We start from the raw sequence: 26,934 nt of genomic DNA, 5'->3' as shown, positions 1-26,934 counted from the left end.
GCGTAATACAATTATTTTTACATTTAGATCAGGATAAAAGGCAGTACAACAAAAAGCAACCACATTTTCTGCTACAAAAAATTGCATTACAATTTTTGGCATTTCGGTATTGAAAATGTTTTGTTTTTTGCATTACGGTAATTTTTTTTTTTTAGCATTACGGTAATGATATTTTCCTTTTAGCATTACGGTAATGAGTACAAATAGCGTAATACAATTATTTTTAAATTTAGATCAGCATAAAAGGCAGTACAGCAAAAACCAACCACATTTTCTGCTACAAAAAATTGCATTACAATTTTTGGCATTTCGGTATTGAAAATGTTTTGTTTTTTGCATTACGGTAATTTTTTTTTTTTAGCATTACGGTAATGATATTTTCCTTTTAGCATTACGGTAATGAGTACAAATAGCGTAATACAATTATTTTTAAATTTAGATCAGCATAAAAGGCAGTACAGCAAAAACCAACCACATTTTATGCTACAAAAAATTGCATTACGGTAATGAAAGTAAATTTTATTTTTTTTGCATTACGGTAATGAAAATGTTTCGTTTTTTGCAATATGGTAATGATGTTTTCTTTTTAGCATTACAATAAAGAGAATTTGGGGTCGAGGGGATATGAAAATAATGGCACAATGAAAAAAGGTCTCCCTAAAATTCCTTTACGGGAACTATAACTTATTTCTTTTTTAGTTGATTTTGGAGAGAAATGTGACCCTGAAACAGACATGTTTCATGAGATTCACCCTGCCAAATGCAGAAATGAGGTTCTAGATTGCAGCTCTAACTGTGTGCTAAACATGCGGCAGAACATTATCACTTCCCTTTCAAATGGAGTCTGATATTGATACTATGGTTTATGAAGGTCCTTTAGACTGAAAGGAGTAACTGATCCTGGAAGCGCAGGTGGAATGACATGAAAAGAGAGTCTATATTTAAAGATTTCCAAATGCAGATTTTCATTACTAAAATAAGGCAGACTGATGCTGCATTTGAAGCGACCTCAGCAATGATATTTGACAAAAGAACTCTCTTCAAATGTTCTTTTAAATGTTATTTGGAGAAGTTTTCTCTCGCTATTTTCAGGGCATCATCAGGTGAAGTGCACATCCAATAATGAAGCGCACAAACGCTGAGATTAAAGACAGAGATAGTAAGATAGAAAGTAGGCGTTTCAGCAAAAGCAATCTGCCTTCGTTTGAACGTCTATGTGTTTGATACCATCGGCCACAATTCTTATATTCTTTTTTATTAGCAGATTGGCTGCAGCTATTTTTTTGTAATCCTCATTACAAAACTTTTTTTTGTAACAAAGAAGCTTTTTTTCTTTTTAAAAATACATCTTTTTATTGTTTTGTCCGTTTACATACACAACATCCTCCTGTTTCTTACTCTTTTTAGAGCGATATTCCTCTTCATTAGGGGCGATGTGAATTCATGAGACAGACAGGACTCAAAACAAACAGAAGGTCATGATATGGTGGATGCATTAGATTAGAGGATTCATTTTGGCAGCATAAACGGCTGATTTCGTGAGCAAAATAAACATTTCGTTCTGCTCGTGTTGTGCAGCAGCGATACGAACCTTTACATTTGGAATGTCGTACAAACATTAAGCTCGTTTTTGGATTGCAAAAGGAAGTTCAAGTATTTGATCGTTGTTCTCAAGTATGTCCGTAAAAAAAAACTGCCGGAAACCTCGGTGTTTACGCTGCCAAAATGCCACCCTGTGTCTGGGAGTGTGATGTTTTGTGTGCGTGTGTATGTGTGTGTGTGTGTGTGTGTGTGTGATTTATCTAACGGTGACGCCTAGCTTCTCCAGAACACGCATGCCCTTCTCCTGGTACTCCTCTCTGGTCAGCCAGAAGTTGTCTTTGTCCTTCATGATGTCGGCCAGCACCGCTCCTCCTAAAAACACCATGTGTTTACGGCGTGGAGGATCCTCGATGCGGATCTTAAACTTCTACAGAAAGAGAAAAGAAGACAGATTCAGTATATGTGCGAAATCATTACTAATAAAACTCAAAAGGGTTAGAAATTGTAAAAAATTGCTCGAGATATTTATGATACAGAGGCAAAAATGCTCCGGAAGTGATTCATCCATTTCAAAATGGCTAATATTTGACACGCGATTATACTTTATTGTTATCAGTTTAGTGCATCTGCATTTACTTTCTCATGGTTAGGGGAAAAAAGTAAAAATGTCCCAAATTCAGAGGGAGTTTAGTTTTTCAAAGTTAGTTAAATAAGTTAATTTCTGACATCATAGTCCATTGCTAATCTCTAATACTTCTGAAGAAATTGCAAATTGCTAGTGGTCAGAAGCTTGTGGACAAATGAGGTTTTCAGGATGCCTGTATTCTAGAGCAAGTCTGTATTAGATGCAAGTTGTTGTTGTTGAGGTGTTTTTGGTACCGAAAGCTTGTCGACGTCTCCCTTCAGCACTCTCTCGAGGTAAAGCTGCTTGAGCTCACGCTCCAGACGGGACGGCAGACCAGGATACATCGTAGAACCGCCCGACAAAACAATGTGTTTGTAAAACTCAGCCCTGGAATAAAGACAGAGTCAAATATGAGTGTGTATACACATGTACACAGAACATATATATAATAACGATAATATTATAATTATAAAAATATGAATACAATTATTCAATATTATTAGAATTATTAAAAAATTATATTATAGAATTATACATTTTGTTTAGTATTTTAAAACTTATTTAAAATATTTTTAAAAATTACAATTTATTATCTATTTTATTGTAAAGATATTACATGTGTTGGTAAAACGTAGCCTGAGAGAAAAAAAAGTATTAAAATAAAATAATATTTGACAATATACATATAAAAGATAAATATATAATATGTAATACATAAAAAGCTATATTATATCCTACATAAATATATAATACATTGTAACAGATAAATATATAATAATAATAATAATAATAATAACAATATGACCTAACAATGACAATATTATAATTATTGTTAACATTATTAATTATTACAATTATAAAAAAGTATATTATATAATTACATATTTTGTTTATTATTTTAAAACTTATACTAACAATTTATTATCTTTAAAAAAAAAGATATTACATGATGTGTTGGTAAAACGTAGCCTCCAATTTTTTAAAAATAAAAATAAGATAATATTTGAACAAACATAACATATTATATATATATATATATATATAATACATTGTAACAGATAAAGACAAATATAATAAAAAAAGATTAATATAAACTAACAATGACAATATTATAAAATATTATTAACATTATTAAATATTATTATAACTATACAATTATAGACTAATTATATATTTTGTCTGTACTACTTTAAAAGTTAGCCTATTTAATTTTTTTAAGTTGTTTTCTTATATTTTTTTTTTTATATATTACATGATGTGAGTTATCAGATAACAGACACAGGTAAAGATATAACATGTAATATATATTACGATATATCATATGCTATACTATAAGTAATAGTGAGTGTGAAATCTGTGTATCTGAAGGGACCTGGTGTCGATGTCGGCTGCCTGGATGGTGTTGAAGAGCAGTTCGGCTACACCCACTCCCTCCACGTTAATGAGGTGAGGCTGGAACAGAGCTTCAGGAGCCTCGAAACGCTCGCCGCCCACTTTAATCAGCCTCCCGTCCGGCAGCTGCAAACACAGAGAGAAGACACTGGTGACGAGAGTTCACTCGACACGCCGCTGCTGCTGCTGCTGCCCTCTAGTGGGAACTACTGCCAAAACAAGGCATCTCAGAAGCCGGCATTATTGTTCCAGTTTACCAGTGAGATGGTTTATTATATCTTCAAATGCTCACTAGATTATGGAAGAGAGCGTATGCATTCATATGTACCGTGTAAGACTCCACCAGCACGGTGGTCTCCAGCGCAAGCTTCTGCTCCTGCTCGATGTTATAGCCCACGTAACACAGCTTCTCCTTCATCATCCTCACCGTCTCGAAGTCCGCAGAGTGGTTGAAGGCGTAACCCCTCAACAGCAGCAGCTGGAGACACACCGAGAGCGTTACATTCAGTCTGGACATTTCTCTGTGGAATCCACCTATTTATAGTTGACTACAGTGTTGCTATAGTTAACTGAAAACAGAACTATTAAAAACAAAATGTGTGAAAAATGTATTTATATTTTATATATGTTAAGAACACAAACACGGTGATTACAATACACACTAGACTGACATGTTGAGCGGACGCGTTAACTTTCTCTGATAGAACAGAAGCTTCTTATTGACATGGTAATATTCACACTAAACATATTTGGAGAGAGAGGGGGGGGGGGGGGGGGAAGAGAGAGAGAGGGGGAGAGAGAGGGAGAGGGAGAGGTACCTTGATGAGGTAGCGCGTGATGTCTCTTCCAGCGATGTCCAGACGGCGAGTGAGATGAGGAAGAGAAAAGCCTTCGTACACTGGACAGATGTGAGTGACACCGTCACCAGAGTCCACCACTACACCCGTCAGCAGACCTGCAGAGGACATTCATTCACAAATATCAGCCTGAGGTGCTGAAGTTTCATTTTTCATTATACTTTATATTTTTGTTATTTTATATTATTTATTTTTATTATTTTTAGATATTATATTATACATTTAATATTTATATATTGTATTTAATATCTATTATATTTATTACTTTATATTTATTTAATATATTATGTTTAATAGTATTGAACTATCATTTTTATATACTATATCATATATTTCATATTTATTTGTATTGCATTTACTTTATTTACTTTTAATTTTATTTTTTAAATATATTATAGATTTATTATTTACATTTATATATTGAATTTAATATATTTACTATATATTACTATATATAACTTTTTATTTTTTATTATTATTTAGTATTATATACCTTATATATTTACTATTTATTATATATTCATGCATTTATTATGTTTATTACGGTTTACTGTTTATTTATACAATATATTTAACATTTACAATTATTATTTATTTATATTTACATGTTGTATTTAATATTTATTATATTTATAACTTTATTTTATAATTATATATTTATAAATCATATTTAGTATCTATTATATGTATTACTCGTGTTATATTTAATATTTATTATTATATATTTATTATTTCTATTATTATATAATTCTAGATTATATTTAATATTTACTACTTTTTATTTGATAATTTTTTTTTTATATATATATTTAATTCTAACCATTACAACCAACATGAAATCAAAAATGGCTCCATTAACTAACTTACTGTCTTTTTCTGTCTCTATAATGCACATTTCATCAGTGCACGTTGTTGTAAAGAATCAAACGTTTGGTAATCATCACCAGTTCTTGCCTCTGGTTAAAGCCCATTGGCAGGTTCAGTACCTTGAGCGTAAAGCGTGAGCACGGCCTGGATGGCGATATAAACCCCTGAGAACTGATAGGTCTCAAACATCACCTACAGGGAGGGAAAAGAGGGTCACAAATAAATCACATCAACACAAACCTCGGTGAGGTCCATCAGAGGTACAGTACAACGCAACAAACCTCGATGATCTTCTCTCGGTTCTTGGTGGGGTTCATGGGCGGCTCCGTGAGCAGGATCTTGCAGTTCCGCGAGTCGATGTTGAGCTTCTCGGGGCCGAAGGTGTAGTCCCACAGGTGCTTCATATCGTCCCAGTTCCTCACGATCCCGTTCTCCATGGGGTAGTTCACCTCCAGCATGGAGCGCAGCTCGCTCGCCTCGTCGCCCACCATTAGGTCCTACAGGTCACAGAGGAGAGGTCAAAGGTCAGCAGGCTCAGTGCCACGTTATCTTTCACTTCGAGCTGAACGGAAGCCTTCCGTGTTGAAAGATGAATTAAGAGTTAGATGGGAAAATAAACTAGCAATTTCATTCCATCAATGCATTTTCACTCACGAGTTGACTAATGAAACTCTTCTGACAGCAAAAACATTAAAAGCACTGCAATCCAGTCATTAAAAGTGAGTAAACGTCTGCAACTAGAGAGGAAGTTGTTGAATGAACCAGGGTTGCCCTCGGTGTTGTTGTCGTAAATTAATATTTGCCTTGAACATGATATTTGAACCCTGTATATCCTCTTAAGACACAGCACACTCGTGTCATTCAGCACAGAGCAGTGCATTCTGGGTAATGTCAAACATCGCTCACATACAAGCAAGATCATTTCATCAGGGTTAGTGAGAGAAGAACTGTTCGTTAGTTTTGATCAAACCGCCGAGAGAGAGTCAAACTCTCAGCCATACACACACTTACCATCCGTCTACAATCCTACAGGAACACAGGACAGAGAGAGAGAACAGGAGAGGAACTGATGTAAACTGATGCAGGATCAGCGCTCTTATCGCACTCACTCTTCAAATAAGAGCCACAACATGCCTTATATGCAAAATTCATAATAATAATAAAAAAAACCTGTATATGCAGGGCTGTAATTGTAATTTTAGCATAATTTATAGGTGTTTTTTTGTTTATATATATATATATATATATATATATATATGTGTGTGTGTGTGTGTGTGTGTGTGTGTTAATAACATTGTGTTTAAATCTAAACAATACTCAGGAGACTGTAGGGTCGTGGGAAACAAACCCAAACACGTTAACATTGATAGATAATAAACAGAAAGAACTCCAGGCTTAAATACACAGGGAACAGAAACTGGTGTGTGGAAACTAATGAACAGCCAGGGAAACTAACTAGGAACTCAAGCAAACAGGAACAAAACAGAGTGAAAAAAAAAAAAAAAACTGAACATACAAAAATGTTACATGAATAAAATGTCAACTTAACTACATGACATGCTGTCTTATTTGCCCAGGAAGATACATGTTTCATATTAAAAGAAGAGAATTAAGGAATTTAGGAACTGGATTTTTGATAATAGAGCAAAAAAAAAAAAAACATAAAAAAATCCCTTATTTATTTGAAGACTACTTTTAGAAAAAAACATAAAGAAAACTGTTCCTCTACATGATTGAGCTAAATAGAAATAGTGTAAAAAAAACTTATATCAACTTATAATGTAGTGTGGTATAAAAAACTAATATTTGTTAAAAATAACACTATCACTTGTCACTTATCTCATAAATCATAATGTGTTTGTAGCTAAAAAAGTGTCCAGGACCAGGACTAAGCGTTGGTGATATGCCTGAAACTCTCTCTTTTGACGACAATAAATACATCTCAATATTTCTGGATTTGCTCTGAAAGAGTATTGTTATTATTTTCACTCAGATAATCCCATAAAGCCCCTCTCACAGCGCATGTGGGCTCCAGCCCAACTGAAAAACACTCAGCAGGAACTTCAGCTCAAGCAGGAAGTTACACAAGTAGTGGTTTCTTACTAAATAACACCATGGTGTTTCTTTGAAATCTGTAGAATGACAATTTCCAAACTAAAGTCTAGTTAGGCAGCATCTAAAAGCATCATAAATGTGCACCATGTAGGCTGTTCCAAAAGGTCTTACGATACATATTCACAATAGCCATGTTTCCATCCAAACTTGCCAATTTAAATTATACGCAAAATTGGAAAATCACACAAAACATTTGCAAATAAAACAGCGTTTCCATCCAGTGATCTGAAGAGAACAAAATCTAAATTCATGATAAACTGGCGCTACATATCACTAGGAAAAATGGAAGTGGATGCAGTAGGAGAAGCACCACTGTAAATAATCATTTTTGTATATAATAAATTACTTTACAGTTATGCCATCCCATCGTGCGGTCAAGTCTTTTTTGATGCGCATCGAGGAATTTCTTTGGTAAATGTGTTTCTATTGTAGTTTATGCGCATGTTTTCTTATCGAAAAAAAATAATTGAGCATACATTTTTTATGCACATCTCGGCATTTCCAGCATTTTTTTATGCGATATGCATACAGTACTGTGCAAAAGTCTTAGGCATGTTATTATTAATATTGTCAGATTCCTTGTGCATACACAAATCTCACTGGATTATTACAATTAATGGCAAAAAGAGTGTTTGGAAATGTAAACTGATATTTCCTACTGACACACTACAGCAAAAGATATAAATAACTGACTTAAAACCATATTATATTAACATGCCTAAGACTTTTGCACAGTACTGTAAAAATAGGTGGACGGAAACATAGCTAAACACAGCTCTATCTTACCTCAACACACACGCCTGGAAGTTTCTAGTATGCCTAGTAAGAGCTTGACAAGCTGGTTCAGGAGTTTATTTGGGGTGGGAGCTGAACTCTGCAGGAGAGCGGCCCTTCAGGAGACGGATTGGACACCCCTGCTTAAGTTAGTTTATTGTCACTTAGTGTGTGTTCACACTTGGTGTGTTTGGTTGGATTAAAGCGAACTCTGGTGTGATTGCTCTGTTAGTGCGGTTCATTTAAATAAGTGTGAACGCTGCCGTCTGAACTCTGTTGCACGTTTACAAGTAGAGCGAGACGCTGAAAAGATGAGTCTCTGTCCGCTTCCAATCCAACTCTGGTGATGTTCGACTGAAATATGAACACGACACGGACTAAAGACAATTAAACGAACCAAAAACAGGACGTGATGTCACAAAATGTGACCCTAAAAAGGACAGAATGCTCAAGCAATGTGATGTTGCGCATCTCAGTTCAGAACAGGTGTCACAGCAGATGTGTGTGTGTGTGTGTGTGTGTATGTGTGTGATTCCTGACGCTGTTTTGACTCCTTTACACATTTATAAGCTCTTCACGAGTTCTCAGCTGGTCATGTAGCTACGCACATCCAGCGAGCGCATTTAGCTCAGAACACAGGATTGTTCTGGATGTTCGGTAAGTTCAGTCGCAAAAAATATGTAATAAAAGCCGAACCAATCAGGTCGTGGACGTATCCCTATGCCTTTAGGTTCGGTGTTAAAATGCCAATGTGAACGCTAAGCGGACAAAACATTTTTTTGGGGTCCGGACTAAATGAACCAAGCGAACCAAACCCGGGACACACCAGGCCGTCGGACCGTTTTTGAGCATCGTCTGACGTTTTTCCGGTGTGTTCCGCACCGTTGGTTCTAGTCGGACACTGTCGGGTTTTTTGGGCCGATTCAGCATGTAGAAAACGGCACAGATAGAAGGCTGTTCGTCATCATACCCGAGTCATACCCTATCATGGTGTCAGAGTAGGGAGAGATTTAGGGTGACGATTATTGGGGAAACTTTACCTTGATCTCGATGTTTCCCACTTTGGCAGTGGAGCGGATGATCGGTCTCCCCACCAGAGCTGGAAAAATGTGCTCCGGGAAATTAGAGCCGGCATATCCGCACTTCACAAACTGAAAGACAGACAGACAGGGAGTTACAGCATTACAAATGTCACCAATCTGAGGAAAAAAGGGGGGAAACTATTAAAACTAAGTGCTAAATTAAAGCTAAATAAAAAATATATAAAAAAGACCATAACAAAATTACTAAAATTAAAATTGAAAATGTTTAATTTTCTTCCTATTCAAAATCTTAATAAATATAATAATAATACAGACCGAAAGAAAGACTGCTAGTCATTAAAAAATCAGTAACAAAGCAAAAGATCAAGATGCTTCTAGACATTTATCAGAAACATTAGTGCGCATTTCATGACAAACAACAAAATTAGGTGTTTCACTGTTAAAAAGAGATATGCCATAGTAAATGCATTGAAAATGCGACTCATCTAACCTAAAGTTCAGCTGAGAAAGACTTACATTATTGAGTTTTTTCCTCCTTTTGTCCCAGGGTAATGTTTATATTTTGTATGTACTATGGTAATACCATGTCTTTTGGACATGCTCTACAGTAATGGCGTGTTTTGTGAACATTTACCACTAAATATAAACATGTATTATGGTAATATCATGCCTTTTAGACCATTACCATAAAAATATGTTGTTGTGGACATTTAAATATGGTGTTTTTCTCGACATATAATACTAAGGTAATACAGGTCAGGATATGCACCATAATATAATTTGAAGTAACTCTGTGTATCATTTGACTATCATAGCATTATCATTTGTTATCGGACAGAGAGAGAATGATGATGGAATGTGTTTCTATGGTTTGTCTCGAATGGCACTTCCTCTCTCGGCCAGATGTGAGATTACAAACTCGGAAGTGAGTTAGAGATCATCTATATCTTTGCTTTTACAGACACAGACACTCAAGCATCATTGATATAAATGTGCATAGACATGTCATTTATTCAATAATGCATGCTCACACTGCGACCTCATTAAAATATCAATCAAAATACCTGTAAACGTCAATCATACCAATAAATACACACAGCTCCTTCGAAACATCCACATGCAAAACCATTTATAATCTATCGTGATCTATGATTGTTGAACATCTGATCAGTGTCATTTCCACATTTAAGGTCGTGTGTAAATCACAGATAATCACAGTGTAAAATAAGGTGCTAGTATCAGTTCACTTCCTGTTCCGCTGCATCTTTCTCCTGCAAGCCGTCATTTAAACACACACGAGCGCAAAATATAACATCCTTCAGACCGGACAGAGCCGTATGAGGTCCGCTCTCACACTCACCCCGGTCCCGTTGTCACACACCACCACTTTTCTGCCTTGACTGTCCATGTTTCTACAGACTCTGTGAATCCGCCCTGATCTCAGCGCTGCTGCCGCTGTCTTCGGCCAGCCGGAAGTCACTCAGCGCCCCGCCCGTCACACCCCTTCAAAATATAAGTCCGCCACGACGCTTCAAAACAAAAGCCGTTGTATGGCTACAGAATAAAAGCTTTTAACACTTTTTTAAATTAAATTTACTCACATATTCACATATCTTCGGTCAACCTCTTTCACAGATTAATTTTATTTCAAAACCCAGATTTTTTTGCAATTCAGCAACTAAAATCAGTCAAATGCAATTCAGTCCCCCTGTGGTGAAAATCAAGCTTTTAATGTTGTTTATATTTCTTTGTGGTATTTTAATATGCTTTTAGAAAAACCATAAACCATAAATTCATAAACCAACACCATTGCTGAGTATTTCTGTTCTTAAACTGCAGTGAATCAAAGAAAGTCTCAAAAACGCAGTTTGAAATCGCTGGTGTTTCTAACGTCACAAACTACCCTGTAACCAATCAGGTCAGCCTGGTGTGAGTGAGTGGAGGCGGGGCTAATTTGCATAATCATAGAACCATGTATACTAAATGAAAAGGAAAAAAGTTTAAATATGTAATTTTGGTGATCAAAGATGAGTTTTAATGGATACAATTATTGACTACAGGGGGACTTTAAAATTATTATTATTCAATTTTTTTTGGGGGGGGGGGGGTGAATTAATATTCACATGAACTGTATAGGTGCAAAATGATTAATAATAAACATTTTTCTCTGTAAACCCTATTGCTCAAAATTATTGGTTTGAGTAGACAACTTAAATTTGAACAAATTAGTTCAATCAAATTAACTTTCGAGTATTTAGAACTTTTAAAATACTTTCTTTTTCTTTTAAATTCACAAAACTGACACATTTAAAAAAATATGAATTGTTTAATTGTTTTAAGTTTTTTATGAACTTGTTTCTTTTTATTTAGACAAACTTAAATTGAACTGAAACTGCACTGGGATTTTTCTTTTACCAGAATGCTTTGAAACCATGACACTCAAAAGGGAGAGTAAATGCTAACATTAAGTGTTATTTAATTATTTTTTTTGTCCAAGATTAATTTTAAGGGGGAAATTTAGTAGTGCTTAATGTTTTTCTATGCTAATTTAGAAGAAATTTGCGTTATGTTGTTTTTTTTTTGGAGTGTTTCCATCATGTTGACGAGTGAAGCATGAGTAATGTTAATGTTCTGTACAGCCACACTCATTCAGCAATTGCTATGCCGATACTATCAAAGCATTGTGCTACAAATGAACAAATCAGCATTTATTGAATTAGCTAGTTAAAACTAGCCAACTTCCACTACTAAAAGTACTTCAATTGAGATTACATGATCATTTTAAGTTAAACGTATAAATTAGCTTACTCAAATATTTCATGTTAAGAGCAATTAAAATGTATGAGAACACAACAGAAATCTGCAAGTTCTGCTCACTTAAACTTGAATCTTTTAACTTAACTGATGTAACTGATTACCTCAAATTTTTTGAGTTTTGCTAACTTTTTCAGGTTTACACTGTAACTAAATATGATTATATGGTCTGTTGCATTTTATTGTTTGTTTTTTTCCCCTTCTCTCCATGATCTTTCAGAACAGACAACAGGGGAAGGACTCCTTAAGAGCTTGCAGATGACAAGTCAGAAAAAAAAAAATCTATTTCATCACTCTTTTCATAATTTGTCTTTGTTCTATTTTTGACGGACTTTAGTTAAAATTACACCGAAACCTCAAAAGCAAGCAGGCCAGTAGCTCTCCTGTTCAATGGATGCATAAAAATGCACATTAATTGATAAAAATAGACAACTCAGTTCAAACAATGTTGCTTAAAAAATACCTGAAGTTATTTTAAGGACAGATACTCAGTTGGGCAATTATGGAATTATAAGCAATTTACTTCTCTCATACTTTTAATTCATAGTTTCCATCTTCCAATTCTGAAAAAAAAAAAAAAAAAAAAAAAAAAAAAATAAATCCACACAGAGGCAAATCACCCTCTCGTCCACTGGTCCTTTTGAGCATATACGTTCAGGAGAGAGAATCCAAAAAATAAATAAAAAAAATCTATTATTATTCAAAAATGATTGTTCAAACAGTGACAGCAGTTCAGCTTCATCCGGTGCATCCTCAGACAGAACTATGATCAAAAATACAAGTCGTAAAAATAAAATTAACAGCTTAAATAAGATCGAACAGTAACAGCTAATTTGGTTGACCTGAACAAGTCAGACATCAAATATTCAGACAGCTTCCAGCATCAAACTCAAATGCCACACAGTCTCCCAGAGCTCGAGGAGGTACTACGGCTGTGATTCCCCATAAAATATACAATTAAATAAGAGAAAGCTGACGACAAACGCAGCACAACGACTTAAAACAAAAACACGCTCAGTTCAAACACTACTTACAATATACATGACTTAGAAAACCAGACACACCACACAGCAACCAGGAGGTTTTCTCAACGTCAAAATTACCCATAATCCCTCCAGTGCTGTCCTGTTATAGAGCACAGTCTCGGAGAAAAACACTTAAAGAGTACCCGTTTACCTTCATAAAGAGCGACACAACAGCAGGATCATGTGTGCAGTGTGTGAGACAAACAGGAGGAAGTAAAACCTTAGTGTGTATGAGGCCCGAATCGGTTGAAAATTGAGCTGATAGAGAATGCTCCTCATCCGTTCATGAATCATTTATAATGTTTAGATAATTTACCAAAGAAATGTAGGTGTCACCCCAAAATTATAGTATGCATAAAGAAAATAAACCGTATTTTTAGAATTATTACGTTTTTACACTAATAATTAAAGCATTTTTCCTCTTACGATTTTCATTACCATAATGCAAAGCATGCTTATACTGTAATGCAGTGAATTAAAATCATCTTTTTTCTTTTTTTTTTTTTACTAAAACTTAGCATAAAGGCAGTGCCTACATTTAAATAATGTAGCTTTTTACTGAGAATGAGTTTTTTTTTTGGCATTACGGTAATGATAAATAGGTGGGAAATGTGTTTAACTCTCATGAAAATAACTCTAAAAATACGCAACATTTTCCTAATGCAAAACATAATTTCTTAGTTTTGAAATATGACCTAGACAGAGATTCTCAATCTTATATTTATCAGTGTACAGACGTGAGGAACAGCAGTTTCATGAGGTTCAGTGCAGTCTGTGTTACATGCCATACGCTCCTCACAGGAGCACAAACTCATCTGTGCTTCCTCTCTTATTGTTCCTGCTCGTTCTGTTGCATGAGAAAATGTTTGCAGGCCCGTCCATGGAGCCCGCGCTCTGCCCCTCCAGTCCATAGTTCTGTCCCATGCCCTCCACAAACGTAAAGATGGGATACTTCTCTTTAGACGACGACAAAGCCTGAAAAGAACAACAAATATGGTTACACTTTATTTTACAGTGTCCTTGTTACACATGTACTTACCATAGTAATAACAGTAAATTATGCAAATTAACCCTCAACCAAATCCTAATCCTACCCTATCCCTATAGTAAGTACATGTAGTTGCTTAATATTACTCAGTACTTAAATATATAATTACACTGTAACAATGACACCTTAAAATAAAGTGTAACCCTTTATTTAATATGTCCCTGTTACAGTGTGATTATACATTTAAGTACTGAGAAAGTATAAGGTGGAAATCCTGAAGGAAGCTAAGAAACTTAAAGGCACCGGAGTGTATTTAAATGAGCACTTGACAAAGAAAAATGCAGAAATTGCTTGGACCAGTCGTACCCTGAAAAAGGAAAATAAAATTCAATCAACTTGGACCAGGAATGGAAAAGTTTTCATTCGTACGAATGGACCTCCGGAACAAGCCAAGGTGATTATGGTAAGAAAAATGAAGGACCTGGATCTGTACAAATGACAATAGTGAGTGCATCATTCCTTTTTTCTGCTTGATTATTGGATCTCTTATAAGGAACTCATGACTCTCTCATTTAAGACTGAAGCCTTTGCAAGTGTTGATTATATAGAACGTGATACATATGATTTTGAAAATAATGTGGATCCAGAGATTAATTTATTTAATCATATTAGGGACTCATGTCAGTATTACACTGAGGAACAACTTGATGAGGTACAAATTGAACAGGCATTTTCTTTTATTCATTTCAATTGTAGAAGTCTATCAAAACATTTTTCTGAAATCAAACATTTTTTGGAGACATTTAAAGGAAGATTTAAGTTAATTGCTTTATCTGAAACATGGATAAAGAAAGGCAAGGAGGTTGATCTGAAATTAAAGGGCTATGATTTATATGTCACCAACAGAGTCAATAGGACTGGAGGGGGAGTGGCCCTCTATATCTATAATGAATTGAAATGTAGACCAGTTAAATGCATGACAACAGCCATTAATGATTTAATGGAAAGTGTAGCTGTAGAAATAGAAATAGAACAAAATAGGAATATTGTTGTTGCATGTGTATATAGAAAACCAGGATCAAAAGTGGAAACCTTCATGGATAAATTAGAAGAAATGATTCATGGTCTAAATAACAAACGAAATCTCGTAATTTGTGGAGATTATAATATTGATCTTCTAAAGGTAGATTCACATATACAAAACTCAGATTTTTTAGAGATATTATATAAAAACGGGCTGTATCCATTAATAACGAAGCCTAGCAGAATAACCACAACTAGTGCAACTTTAATAGACAATATTTTTACAAATGTTTTGGAGAATCACATTACTAGTGGGTTGGTAATAAATGATATAAGTGACCATCTGCCTATATTTGCAATATTTGACTATAAATTGTCTAAAAAAACAGTATACCAACAAATATACAAAAGAAAAAGGAGTGCTGATCATATTAATAAGTTTAGGAATGATTTATTCAAACAAGAGTGGAAAGAGGTGTACATAGATGATGTAAACAATGCTTATAATTCTTTTCTTAAATGTTATCTTACTCTGTATAATAAGCACTGTCCTGAGATCCTATGCAGATCCAAACAAAGGCAAAATAGTAAACCTTGGATAACAAACGGATTAAAAAATGCCTCTAAAAAGAAAAACAGACTTTATAAGGAGTTTATTAAATCAAGAACAGAGAATGCAGAAAAACGCTATAAGAAATATAAAAATAAGTTGACTAATATATTGAGACAAGCAAAAAAGGACTATTATAATAGAATGTTGCATGAAAATAAAAATAACATAAAGGCTACATGGAATATTCTGAATAATGTAATTGGGAATAAGACTGGACGAACGGAATTACCTAAATATTTTGAAAAGGACAATAGAGTGATTGAAAATAAATATGAAATGGTTCATGAACTAAATCAATTCTTTGTAAATGTAGGACCTAGCTTAGCAAATGAAATACCGATACCTAGTGATCAGCTAGGGGGAGTCTGGAAAAGGGAAAATAGGATTATGCAGTCAATGTATCTAGGTGAGGTGACTGAAAATGAAACATTATCTGTGGTTTATAAGCTAAAAAACAAGACCTCAACGGATAGTGATGGTATTGACATGAAAATAATAAAAAACACAATTGATTGCATTATTAAACCATTATATTATATAATTAATTATTCTTTTACAGAAGGAGTTTTCCCAGATAGTATGAAAACAGCTAAGGTAATACCTTTTTTTAAAACTGGAGATAAACATATTTTTAATAACTATAGACCAGTATCTCTCCTATCTCAATTTTCCAAAGTGTTTGAAAAACTCTTTGTTAATAAATTAGACAACTTTATTGAAAAACATGAATTATTAAATGAAAATCAGTACGGATTTAGGTCAAATAGGTCTACAAGCTTGGCTATCATGAAAATTATTGAAGATATTACAACCGCAATAGATAGAAATAAATACACAATAGGAGTGTTCATTGATTTAAAGAAGGCATTTGACACTATAGATCATCAAATTCTCATTTCTAAATTATATACTTATGGAATTAGAGGAGTTGCACTGGACTGGTTAACCAGCTATTTACAACAACGACAACAATATGTTGAGTTTGACGGTTATAGGTCAGAATGTATGAATATAGAATGTGGACTACCACAAGGCTCAATTTTAGGACCCAAACTTTTTATTTTATATATAAATGAGATTTGTGAGGTTTCAAACATGTTACACTATGTATTATTTGCAGACGATACAAATTTATACAGTTCAGGAAATGACTTGAAAACCTTAGCTAATAATATTGAAGATGAAATGATTAAACTAAAATTGTGGTTTGATGTAAATAAATTATCTTTAAATTTGAATAAGACAAAGTTTATGATATTCAGCAATAAAAGAAAGGAGGAAGTCAGCTTATCTATAAACAATGTAAACATTGAGAAGGTGTCTGAAATCAGATTTCTAGGAGTCACCTTAGATGAGAAATTGACGTGGAAAAGTCATATATTGCATATAAAAAATAAAATGGGAAAAAGCTTATTTATCTTGAATAAGGTTAAATACAGTTTACCATATAATACAATGAAAATGTTATATTGTTCAATGATTTTGCCTTATTTAAACTATTGTGTAGAAATATGGGGAAATACATATCATAGCAACATTATGCCTTTATTTATTTTACAGAAAAGAGCCATTCGCATTATTTTTAAAGCAGGATATAGAGACCATACAAATCAATTCTTTATTAGGTCAGGATTATTAAAAATTAAAGACATTATAGAATTACAAACTCTATTAGTGATGTTTAAAGCTAGAAGCAAAGCTCTTCCAAATGACTTACAAAAGTTATTTGTTTTTACTTCTGAAAATGAAAATCACAGACGGCCGTATGACTTTAAACATCAAATAGCAAGAACAAATTTGAAACAAATGTGTTTGACTGTTGCTGGAGTAAAAGCATGGAATTCTTTAAGGAAAGATTTAAAAAGCTGCAAAAATATTTTGGAATTTAAAAGGAGTTATAAAAAGAAACAACTTGAACTATATCAAAGTGAATTTTGATTTTGTTTGTATGTGATCATTGTAAAACGTTTAAATAAATATCAAATATGTTGGAGTGTGGGTGATGGTGGAGGGAATAATGCTAATGTTATCTACTATTTATGTTAATACATTTTGGGTGATGCTAATGTCATCTTTTATTTATGTTAATAAATTTTGGGTGGTGGTGGAGGGAACAATGCTAATGCCATCTATTTATGTTTATAAAGGGGGCAGATAAATATAAGAATATTATTCTTCCATCTGCTCCTTTCTGATCATGGAAATGTAAAGGAAAAATTCATATGAATTGTGTGTTCCTTGGACAAATAATGCATTTTCATGAAAGGAATAAAAGAGAAATGAATGAATGAATAGTATTTAAAGTCCCTCTGTGGTGAAAATCAAGTTTATATGTCTATGTAATGTTTTTAATATGCTTTAAAGGGGTCATATGATGCGATTTCTTGTCTTCCTTTTTCTTTAGTGTGTTATGTTAGCTGTTTATGCATGTATACGATCTCAAAGTGTCAAACCTAAAGAGATATTCTTTATAAAAGTTAAGGCTCAGCCACACTTTCCTAAACCGCTTCGTTCAAACACGCCCCCCACAAATCGACATCAGTCAAGAAAGAAGGCGTAACTTATTATTCTCGCTGTATAATTGTTGCCGCCATGTCGTATTATTGTTACCGCCATGTCGTGGAGACGCTGTGTTTTTCGTTGCGAAAGCCAAACTACTTTGTTTGGCCTTCCAATAGAGGACAAAATTAGAAAACAGTGCTTAAGCTTTATTTACAACACTGTTCCAGAACAGTACAACCAAAATATTTGACTGTGTGCTGCGCATTTTTCAGAGGACTGTAAATGTAAATTCATAAGTCGACACCATTGCTGAGTATTTTCTCCTTTAAAACTGCAGTGAACCAAAGACAGTTGGTTTGAAACGCGGTTTGAAATCGCTGGTGTTTCTGACGTCACAAACTACCTTGTAACCAATCAGGTCAAAGTGTGATCGTCAACGAGTGGATCTCTGAGCTGGTGTGAGTGAGTGGAGGCGGGGCTCATTTGCATATTCATAGAACCACGTATACTAAATGAGGCAAGGGTGTGGAGTTACATTCAAGCTATTTTAAGGGATGAATATTTTTTTTTCAAGAACGTTTAAATGTGTAATTTTGATGATCAAAGAGGAGTTTTAAGTGATACAATTATTGACTACATGGGGAATTTAGTATAATAGGATTAGTGTGGGGTTTAGGGTTAGTTGCATGTAATTATGCCTAATTCATAGTTATTACTATAGTAAATACATGTAATAAAATTCTAAATATTTACATATATAATTATTAGGGCTGCCAAGTGATGTCAAATTTTAATCGAATTACACGATTAATCTAATTAATCGCAAATAATTGCACATCAAATTTGGCTGAGAAATTACCCCCAAAAGATAATTTAAAGTCATTATTGTGCTAATGAGAAAAGCATCAAATAGACATTGCAAAAAGTAGCTTTAGAAATGTTTTTTATTCAACATAGAATTTATTACACATAAACTTTAAGGCTTTTAGGGTGAGTAAATGATGACAGAATTTTCATTTTTGGGTGAACTATACCTTTTTTTTATTTGTATAATTTTTATGATAGTAGTGGGTGGCGGTAAATATTTAAATGAGTAAGTCATGACTTATTCATTCATTCATTGGATTGGTTCAAACGGCTGATTCATTCGTAAATGGCTCTCTTTATGAATGGACCATTGAATCATTGGTTCACCCGACTGATTCGCTTAAAACGGCTGATTCATTCGTAAACGAAGCACCGCTGTGTGTTGCTCAGAGACTTGCTCAAAAGTTCTGCTCTGGCTTTATAGGTAATATTGGAAAAATTTAGCATAAGCAAACAATATTGTGTCTAAAATTTAACACAATATTCTTATTTATTGAACTGTTTTATAAAATAAAAATTACATTTGCACTCGTGCTATTCGGGACAAAAACATCACACGTGTGAAATTGCTTAACTATATCATGATACAAATATGAGACAAAAAAATCATACAGGGGAATTTTTGCCCTGATATCTTACATTTTAGGGGAATTCTAGAAACTTGAGAAAGTCTAGCAAAAATATTTTATTTTATAAAGTGCATACTAGTGCAAAAAGTGCAAAGTGTAAGTGAATTAAAGGAGAGACGAGCACGAGCAAACGTTTTCAGCACACCTTCACCTTCAGTACACCTTTAGCAACTCCTTTGTTTGTTGCATTGATGTTTTTTGACTCTACGCACCAGAGGCAAAGGATTTTTACCTACTTGGATCACGACAATTACTTCCAGTGTTACGGATTCAAACAAGACACTCACTTCACTGACCGCTGAGCACAACGACTCAAAGTCTTTCTTCGTCTGTGCGTAGAAGCCGATGGTACAGCTGGGATCCATACGACTGAAGTTCATCTTCCTGGGTGAGTTACAGTGAAAAGACTACGAGAGAAACGAGAGACTTCAGCTTCATGAAAGACTTTGCAATTATAAATATTAGAATGTTTTGTTTTTTTCTGTACAAATTAAGAGGGTTGCTTTCGGTCTCACCTCCAGAGAGAAGTTGCCTTGGGTGACGTCCACCACCGGCTGACAGTAGTGTGGGTCTAGATACAATAGCTGGTCATCTGGAAGACAGAGAGCAGCCAATCAGAGAGCAGACAGCAACACGGGAACCAATCAAAACATAGTTCTTAATAGACACATACCTTGAAAGCCAATAAAAAACAGAGAATGCTTGGGTTTCCCTCCAATAATACCTATACAGCAGTTTAACTTGAGAATGTTCTAGAAAAGGAGAGATTGTTTATTTAAAACAAATATCAACATAAGGCCATTCATTTAAGTAATTAAAAAAGTTATATCATATTAAATATAAAATAAAAATTATTTTGCCCAGTTTGCAAAGTGTTAAATCACTTTGCAAACTGGACAAAATCATTTTTATTTTAGGATAAAAATGAAAGCTTGAAAGCTATGAAAGCTTGTTTCCACCATGGAATAAAATAAATAAATAAAATTAAGTTAAAAAAAAAGGTTATTGCAAGTTTCCATCTCACAATTCTTTTTTTTTTTTTCACCACGGAATTACAAAATAAAAAAGGTAATTGGGTCTTTTTATCTCACAATTCTGACTTTTTACTGAGTTTACATTAAAAAAAGGTCTGAATTAAGAGATATAAACTCAGAATTGGCAGAAAAAAATGTCAGAATTGTGTTTCAGAAATCAGAAAAGTAAAAAAGAAATTACCCGGTGACGGAAACAAGCTTTCATAATTTATCTATATAATTATTTTTAAAACAAATTCATATTTTTGTGAATTCATGTGCAGTACATGTACCTTAACACACTCAATGTAGGAGGGGTTTAAGGATTCTCCTCCGAGCCGCACTGGCACTAGAATGATGACTGATTTCCATCCCGTGCCACCCGACTCGGACCGCTCTTGTGTCAGGGGCGATTCACACAACCCCATGACGTCTCCTTTATACACTGCAGCACACACACACAGAAGCAGAAGTATGAGCTAAACATAAAGTTTCAGTTTCACTAACTGTTTTTGTCAAATGATCACATAATGCACAAGACGCACCCGTGCAGTCCTGAGCCACGTATACAGCAAGGCTGTGAAACACTGGGGTTCTAGCCACTGCTTTTCTGGTAGAAGAAAAGACATTAAATAAGTCATAAGTCACACAGTTCAGTTCAGTGTACACTGATGTTCATTTGTTCTCCTCTCACCTCAGCATATGTGCCACTACGGACGGGCCGTACCAGTCCCCTGCCCTCTTCCCGGACTCCTTTCCCAGCTCCACCAGCTGGTGGACTCCAAACGGAGCCGAGGGATGGTCCCCAAACCAAGACACCACCTTCCTGTGTAACGCCTCCACCTGAGGGTCATGTCTGGCTGCAGGGCATTGCTCAGGGGTCCGTCTGTGACCCTCAGCACTGCCAGAGCCGGGGTCCCGCTGGGAAATGGTGCTGGTCCAGGAAGAACTAAAGGAAGGCAGGGACATGCCAGCCGGGCGGGAAGGAGAGCGGGGCTTCAGCACCTCAAAATCAACGTCTGACAGCGGGTGACAGTCCAACCACCTCCAGTCTGGAATATAGAGAGAGGGATGTATGCAGTTATATTGCCGTTCAAAAGTTTGGGGTCAGATTTTTCTAGATTTTTTTTGTTTTTTAAAGAAATTAATACTTTTATTCTGCAAGGATGCATTAAATTGATCAAAAGTGACAGTGAAGACATTTATAATAAGATTTCTATTTCAAATAAATGCTGTTCTTCTATTCATCAAAGATTCCTGAAATGAAATGTATCAAGGTTTCCACAAAAAATATGAAGCAGCACAACTGTTTTTTACATTGCTAATAATCAGAAATATTTCTTGAGCATCAAGTCATCATATTAGAATGATTTTTGAAGGATCATGTGACACTGAAGACTGGAGTAATGATGCTGAAAATTCAGCTTTGATCACAGGAATAAATTAAATGTTAAAATATATTCAAATAAATTCAAATATTCAAATAAATATATATTATATATATATTAGTAGTGTATATATTAATACACTTAATCTAACAGACTATATTTGTTGTGATTATGTATGGTTAATAAAAGTAATTATATACATTTAAGCAAAGTCAGGAAGTTTTGAACACTCTTTGCATCATTAATGAATTGCTTTATTGGTTGCACTTTATTTTACAGTAAGTGCACCATCAATCTACTTAATACTGAGTCATTTAAGGTAACTACATGAGTTCAGGTTCTATTAGAGCTATTACCTAATTATTACTCAGTTATTGTAATTACTACAATAAGTACATAATCCCCCGGTTTCACAGACAAGGCGTAAGCTAGTCTCAGACTAAAATGCATGTTTGAGCTCTTTTGACTGAAAGCAACTTGCACTGATATATCTTAAAATATGTCACTGCCATTGTTTTGTCAAGATGCACACCAGTGATGTTTTTTTCTAAGGCATGTTTATAAAAGCTGCTTAAATGTCCTAATTAAACTAAGGCACCATCCTGGCTTAATCTAAGCCCTGTCTGTGAAACCAGGCCAGTATGATCATGCAAAACAGGACTGTAAAATAAAGTGCTACTCCTTTACTTCCTGCATTTAATTCACATGCAAATCAACAGACGTGAGAGCAGCTGAGACCTGTGGGCAGGAGGTGCAGCAGTAACCCCTGTGCCAGCAGCATCTGTCCACTGCGCAGCATACAGCCCCAGCCACAGTCTGTGGTCAGACTCGACCCCTCCAGCTGAGGAAACTCCCTCCTGTAGGTGAGCCACACGCACGACACAAACACCTGCCGGAAACGCTCCACCTCGTCTGGGAACGAGACGGCATCTCAGTACAACACAATCACATTCTTTTAATCATTGTTGTGTAAGTGTTAATTCAAGCTGAAGTCAAGTAAAGTCACCTTTATTTACACTGAACAAAATTATAAATTATAATTATAATTTTATTGTGGCAAGCCTAAGGCACACCTGTGCAATAATCATGCTGTCTAATCAGCATCTTGATATGCCACACCTGTGAGGTGGATAGATTATCTCGACAAAGGAGAAGTGCTCACTAACACAGCTTTAGACAGATTTGTGAACATTATTTGAGAGAAATAGGCCTTTTGTGTACATAGAAAAAGTCTTAGATCTTTGAGTTCAGCTCATGAAAAATGGGGGCAAAAACAAAAGTGTTGCGTATATAATTTTGTTCAGTGTATATAGCGCTTTTTACAATACAGATTGTTTCAAAGCAGCTTTACAATGACAACAAGTGTGCAAGTGTTTACTCACCTTCACTATTGAACAGATAGGACTGACCCAGGAGGAACAGAGGGGAGGTCTTGTTGAAGGTAGTTTTAGATTTCACGGTCCAGCCTGGGGAAACGAAGACAGGAACTTACTGAGATACAGTCAATGATATTTGATGTGGCCAGTTTTGAACATCTGACTTCAAAAATGGCCCGGGAAAAAAAGGAACAACCATTTGTGTCATTATTTTGTGTCAGTCATAGAAACCAGTTCTCAATCATGTGTATGAAAACCGACCATATTTGACGTTGTTCCAGGCCGAAATGAACTTGGCTTTCAGGCGATCCACTTCATCGGGCTCTTCCCTGATGGCGTCAGGCACTGGCCCGTGGCCGTTGTGGTGTCGGGACTGGGCCGAGGGTCTGTCATCATGAGCTCCAGCGCCCACCATGTACTGAACGCCACTGGGAGACACTGAGTTCATGGTTCAGGCTGGATACAGCAGCATTACAGAAGAACGTCAGCCTGAAAGACAGTGAAAGTAAGAGAAAACATGATATGAGTGGTTCCTTAAAATCTTGGTATATTTTTAATATCATGAGGAATCAATAGTTGCTTGAACTTTTGAAACAGAGCAGGTGTGCTATGACATAACGCGGTGATTTTCAGAACTCAAAATCTTCTCCAGTCCAAAAAAAAGCATTTACTGAAACTAAGCTGCGGAAACGTCTCATTCTGAGATCTGAACAGAAACATTAACGTGACACTCACACTCACATAATCAGTGATGCCTATGCATATTGATGCTAAGTAATATGAAAAAAATATGGTTAAATACAAGGAATGCAAAATATATCTGTACCACATTAGTTAACAGATTTTTTTATGTATTGATATCAGCCGATAATGGATATTTAATTGTGCATTAATGATGACCTTGATCATCTAACACACATTAAGTCCGAGTACATGAGTAAAATGTGTTCTGGGGTTTCAAGGAAATATTATCATTGAGATTGCATGCTTTTTTAAGCATTCATACTATGGTAATACAATGATATTCTAAAGTCCCATGTAGCACCATGTACTGGATGTTGATAAGGACTTTTGTTAGAGATTGCAGTCACACAAAGCAATTTATAACCTATTTTAGAGCTGATTGCAAATAGAAAAATGTACATGTACACACTACCGTTCAAAAATGTAGGGTCGATCTTTTTGTTTTTTTGAAATAGGTCTCTTTTGCTCAGCATGGCCACATTTATTTGATTAAAAACACAGTAAAAACAGTAATACCGTTAAAAATGATTACAATTTAAAAGAACTGTTTTCTATGTGAATATATTTTAAAATGTAATTTATTCCTGTGATCAAAGCTGAATTTTCAGCATCATTACTCCAGTCTTCAGTGTCACATGATCCTTCAGAAATCACTCTAATATGATGATTTGATGCTCAAGAAACATTTCTGATTAATATCAATGTCGAAAACAGTTGTGCTGCTTCATATTTTTGTGGAAACCTTGATTTTTTTTCTCAGGATTCTTTAATGAATAGAACATTCAAAGGAACAGCATCTTTTTGAAATAGAAATCTATTGTTCCACTATATAAATGTCTTTACTGTCACTTCTGAAGTCGTGCAACTTTAATTGCTGACTGCGATGTGACGTCACAATAGACACTATTCAAACTAGAAGACATTCCACCTGTGTGTTACACAAACAGAAAACAAGCTGTGTGGGAAATGAGTTTGTCACATGAGAACTGAGGACACAAGAGTTCAAGCACACTTTACAAAAAGGAGTGTGACTTCCCTTTTCCTTGTTTTCTCAAGAAAGTTTGAGCTTACAGTATAACGGTGGGAAATGAGGCAACGTCATCAGTTCTGAATGAGAGACACCATCATTGCACAATAATGCAAATTCTAAAAAAAGTTCCACTTCATTCTAGAGCGCTAGACTGCTTGAAGAAAGTGGACACATGTGAATTGTAAGACATGTGACCACTGAGTGCTCAGCAAAAAAAGGTCATCACAATGCATTTAGCATACTACCATACTACATTAACGAAATAATACTATTACTGCAGTATGTAAACAGTGTACGTGCATTTAATTTATGCGCAGAATACTTGCATCATTTATTACATGTCAAAATGTGTAGTATGCAACTGATTACACCGTTTCCCACAATGCAATGCGCTTGACCAACTATAAACATCATCAACCATTTTTTGGCTGCCAAAAAAAGGACAACTATAATGCAGCTTATTGAAGTCACCTGACAAGCATTTTAGCATACTATTGTTTGAAACGTTTTGTGTCACATGCTGCCTAACAATACATAGCGTTGTAGAAACGAGTAGGCATTATACAGTATATAGTGCACATAATGCAGTATGAAATACGCTAGTATTTAATTTTGAACACAGCCAAGAGGAAAATCCAGTTTGGCTGAATGTACAATAATTTCGTTGGAAATAATTAATTCGTTGTTGTTGTTTTTTAAACCAAGTAATCGCCAATGCCAGTCACGATTCAGATTTTAACACCATTAAAATGCACAAATAAGGCAGCCTGATTCCGGTGTTTGTGTGAAATAATCTAAAAAATATTAAGTATGAAGACAGATATCACGTATCTTGAAATGTATGCACTCCAGAAGTCATTTTAAACAGCCAGACTAAACATTTGAAAGCTTGGCCGGGTTACCTTCACGTTAGACCCGGCATGTTTGATGTTCCGGGTATTTTTCCGACTTTTCCTATAAATAGTCAACGGCGTCCAGCTGCACGAACGCTCGCCTGGATGTCTGGCAAGGACAGGCGCTGTGAGACCGAGCCCAGGCCTTCTCAGGAGCCGTAATCTCGGCGAGTATCGATTAAAGCCGCAGTCATGAGTTCCTGCTTCTATACAATCATACGCGTCGGTCGAACTGTCAGCTGAGAGATGAATAGTGGATAAATCAACGAGCGATTAAACCAGTATGCAACCACTTCCTGTTGTCATTGCGGATACACACCCTCGCTCCGCCCACCAGGCGACGTGATTGGCCAGGTTTGACAGTTGCCGTTTGATGATTGGACGATATGCACGTACGAGACACTGTAGTCAATTAATTCTGAATTATTTATTTATTTGTTTAAATAAAATATGTACATACCATATGAATAAATTAATACAGTGAATAAATTAAAACAGTTTGGAGTATCAAAAGGAAAGAAATTATGCAGTTGGTAAAAATGTTATAAATTAATTAGATCAGTTCTCATTGATTTCATGTCTGTATACACTAGCCTACTCTACAGTCTTAAAGTAATTTTGAAAATATGTAAGAAAAAAATCAAACCTTGGTTTGTTAACTTATGATACATACATATGGTGAATTGTTAACCTTTTTATTTCGTTAGACACATTTTACATTCATGTAAAGAAAGAAAAAGAAATTCCGGATTCATCCTCTTGAATGTTCAATAAAAACATACGTTAAATTATGTTTTGCGCTGATGTAATTTTG

At 35.0% G+C, this 26,934-nt stretch overlaps 2 protein-coding genes across 3 annotated transcripts in view; both read right to left on the bottom strand.

The window, feature by feature from the left end:
- Positions 1–10,760, bottom strand: part of actr2a (actin related protein 2a) — an 11,832-nt gene extending 1,072 nt beyond the window's left edge. The window contains exons 1-10 of one of the 2 annotated variants that reach the window (XM_081362478.1): positions 10,576–10,709; positions 9,213–9,323; positions 6,295–6,309; positions 5,565–5,780; positions 5,403–5,475; positions 4,378–4,514; positions 3,888–4,037; positions 3,540–3,685; positions 2,422–2,554; positions 1–1,969 (exon numbers count right to left, since the gene is read on the bottom strand). The exon at positions 1–1,969 is cut by the window's left edge and continues 1,072 nt beyond it. In XM_081362478.1, the coding sequence (XP_081218604.1) occupies positions 1,799–1,969; positions 2,422–2,554; positions 3,540–3,685; positions 3,888–4,037; positions 4,378–4,514; positions 5,403–5,475; positions 5,565–5,780; positions 6,295–6,309; positions 9,213–9,323; positions 10,576–10,623 (1,200 nt within the window). In that variant the 5' untranslated portion in view covers positions 10,624–10,709 and the 3' untranslated portion in view covers positions 1–1,798. Of the gene's footprint in view, positions 1,970–2,421; positions 2,555–3,539; positions 3,686–3,887; positions 4,038–4,377; positions 4,515–5,402; positions 5,476–5,564; positions 5,781–6,294; positions 6,310–9,212; positions 9,324–10,575 lie in introns of both variants that reach the window. The other variant, XM_081362479.1, reaches the window with a different exon arrangement.
- Positions 10,761–11,909: 1,149 nt separating this feature from the next.
- atg4da (autophagy related 4D, cysteine peptidase a) lies at positions 11,910–26,452 on the bottom strand. Its single transcript, XM_081362477.1, has 11 exons — positions 26,130–26,452; positions 23,715–23,942; positions 23,460–23,543; positions 22,816–22,989; positions 21,384–21,741; positions 21,235–21,299; positions 20,983–21,134; positions 20,350–20,428; positions 20,192–20,268; positions 19,964–20,083; positions 11,910–14,029 (listed from the first exon to the last, which is right to left on the bottom strand). The coding sequence occupies exons 2-11, from the start codon at positions 23,899–23,901 to the stop codon at positions 13,850–13,852; spliced, it is 1,476 nt and encodes a 491-aa protein (XP_081218603.1). The 5' UTR covers positions 23,902–23,942; positions 26,130–26,452; the 3' UTR covers positions 11,910–13,849.
- Between the last annotated feature and the right edge of the window lie 482 nt (positions 26,453–26,934).

The sequence above is a fragment of the Scardinius erythrophthalmus genome (assembly GCF_964197995.2).
Source record: "Scardinius erythrophthalmus genome assembly, chromosome: 3".
NCBI classification, from domain to species: Eukaryota; Metazoa; Chordata; class Actinopteri; order Cypriniformes; family Leuciscidae; genus Scardinius; species Scardinius erythrophthalmus.
This window is presented reverse-complemented; position numbering and strand designations above follow the sequence as displayed.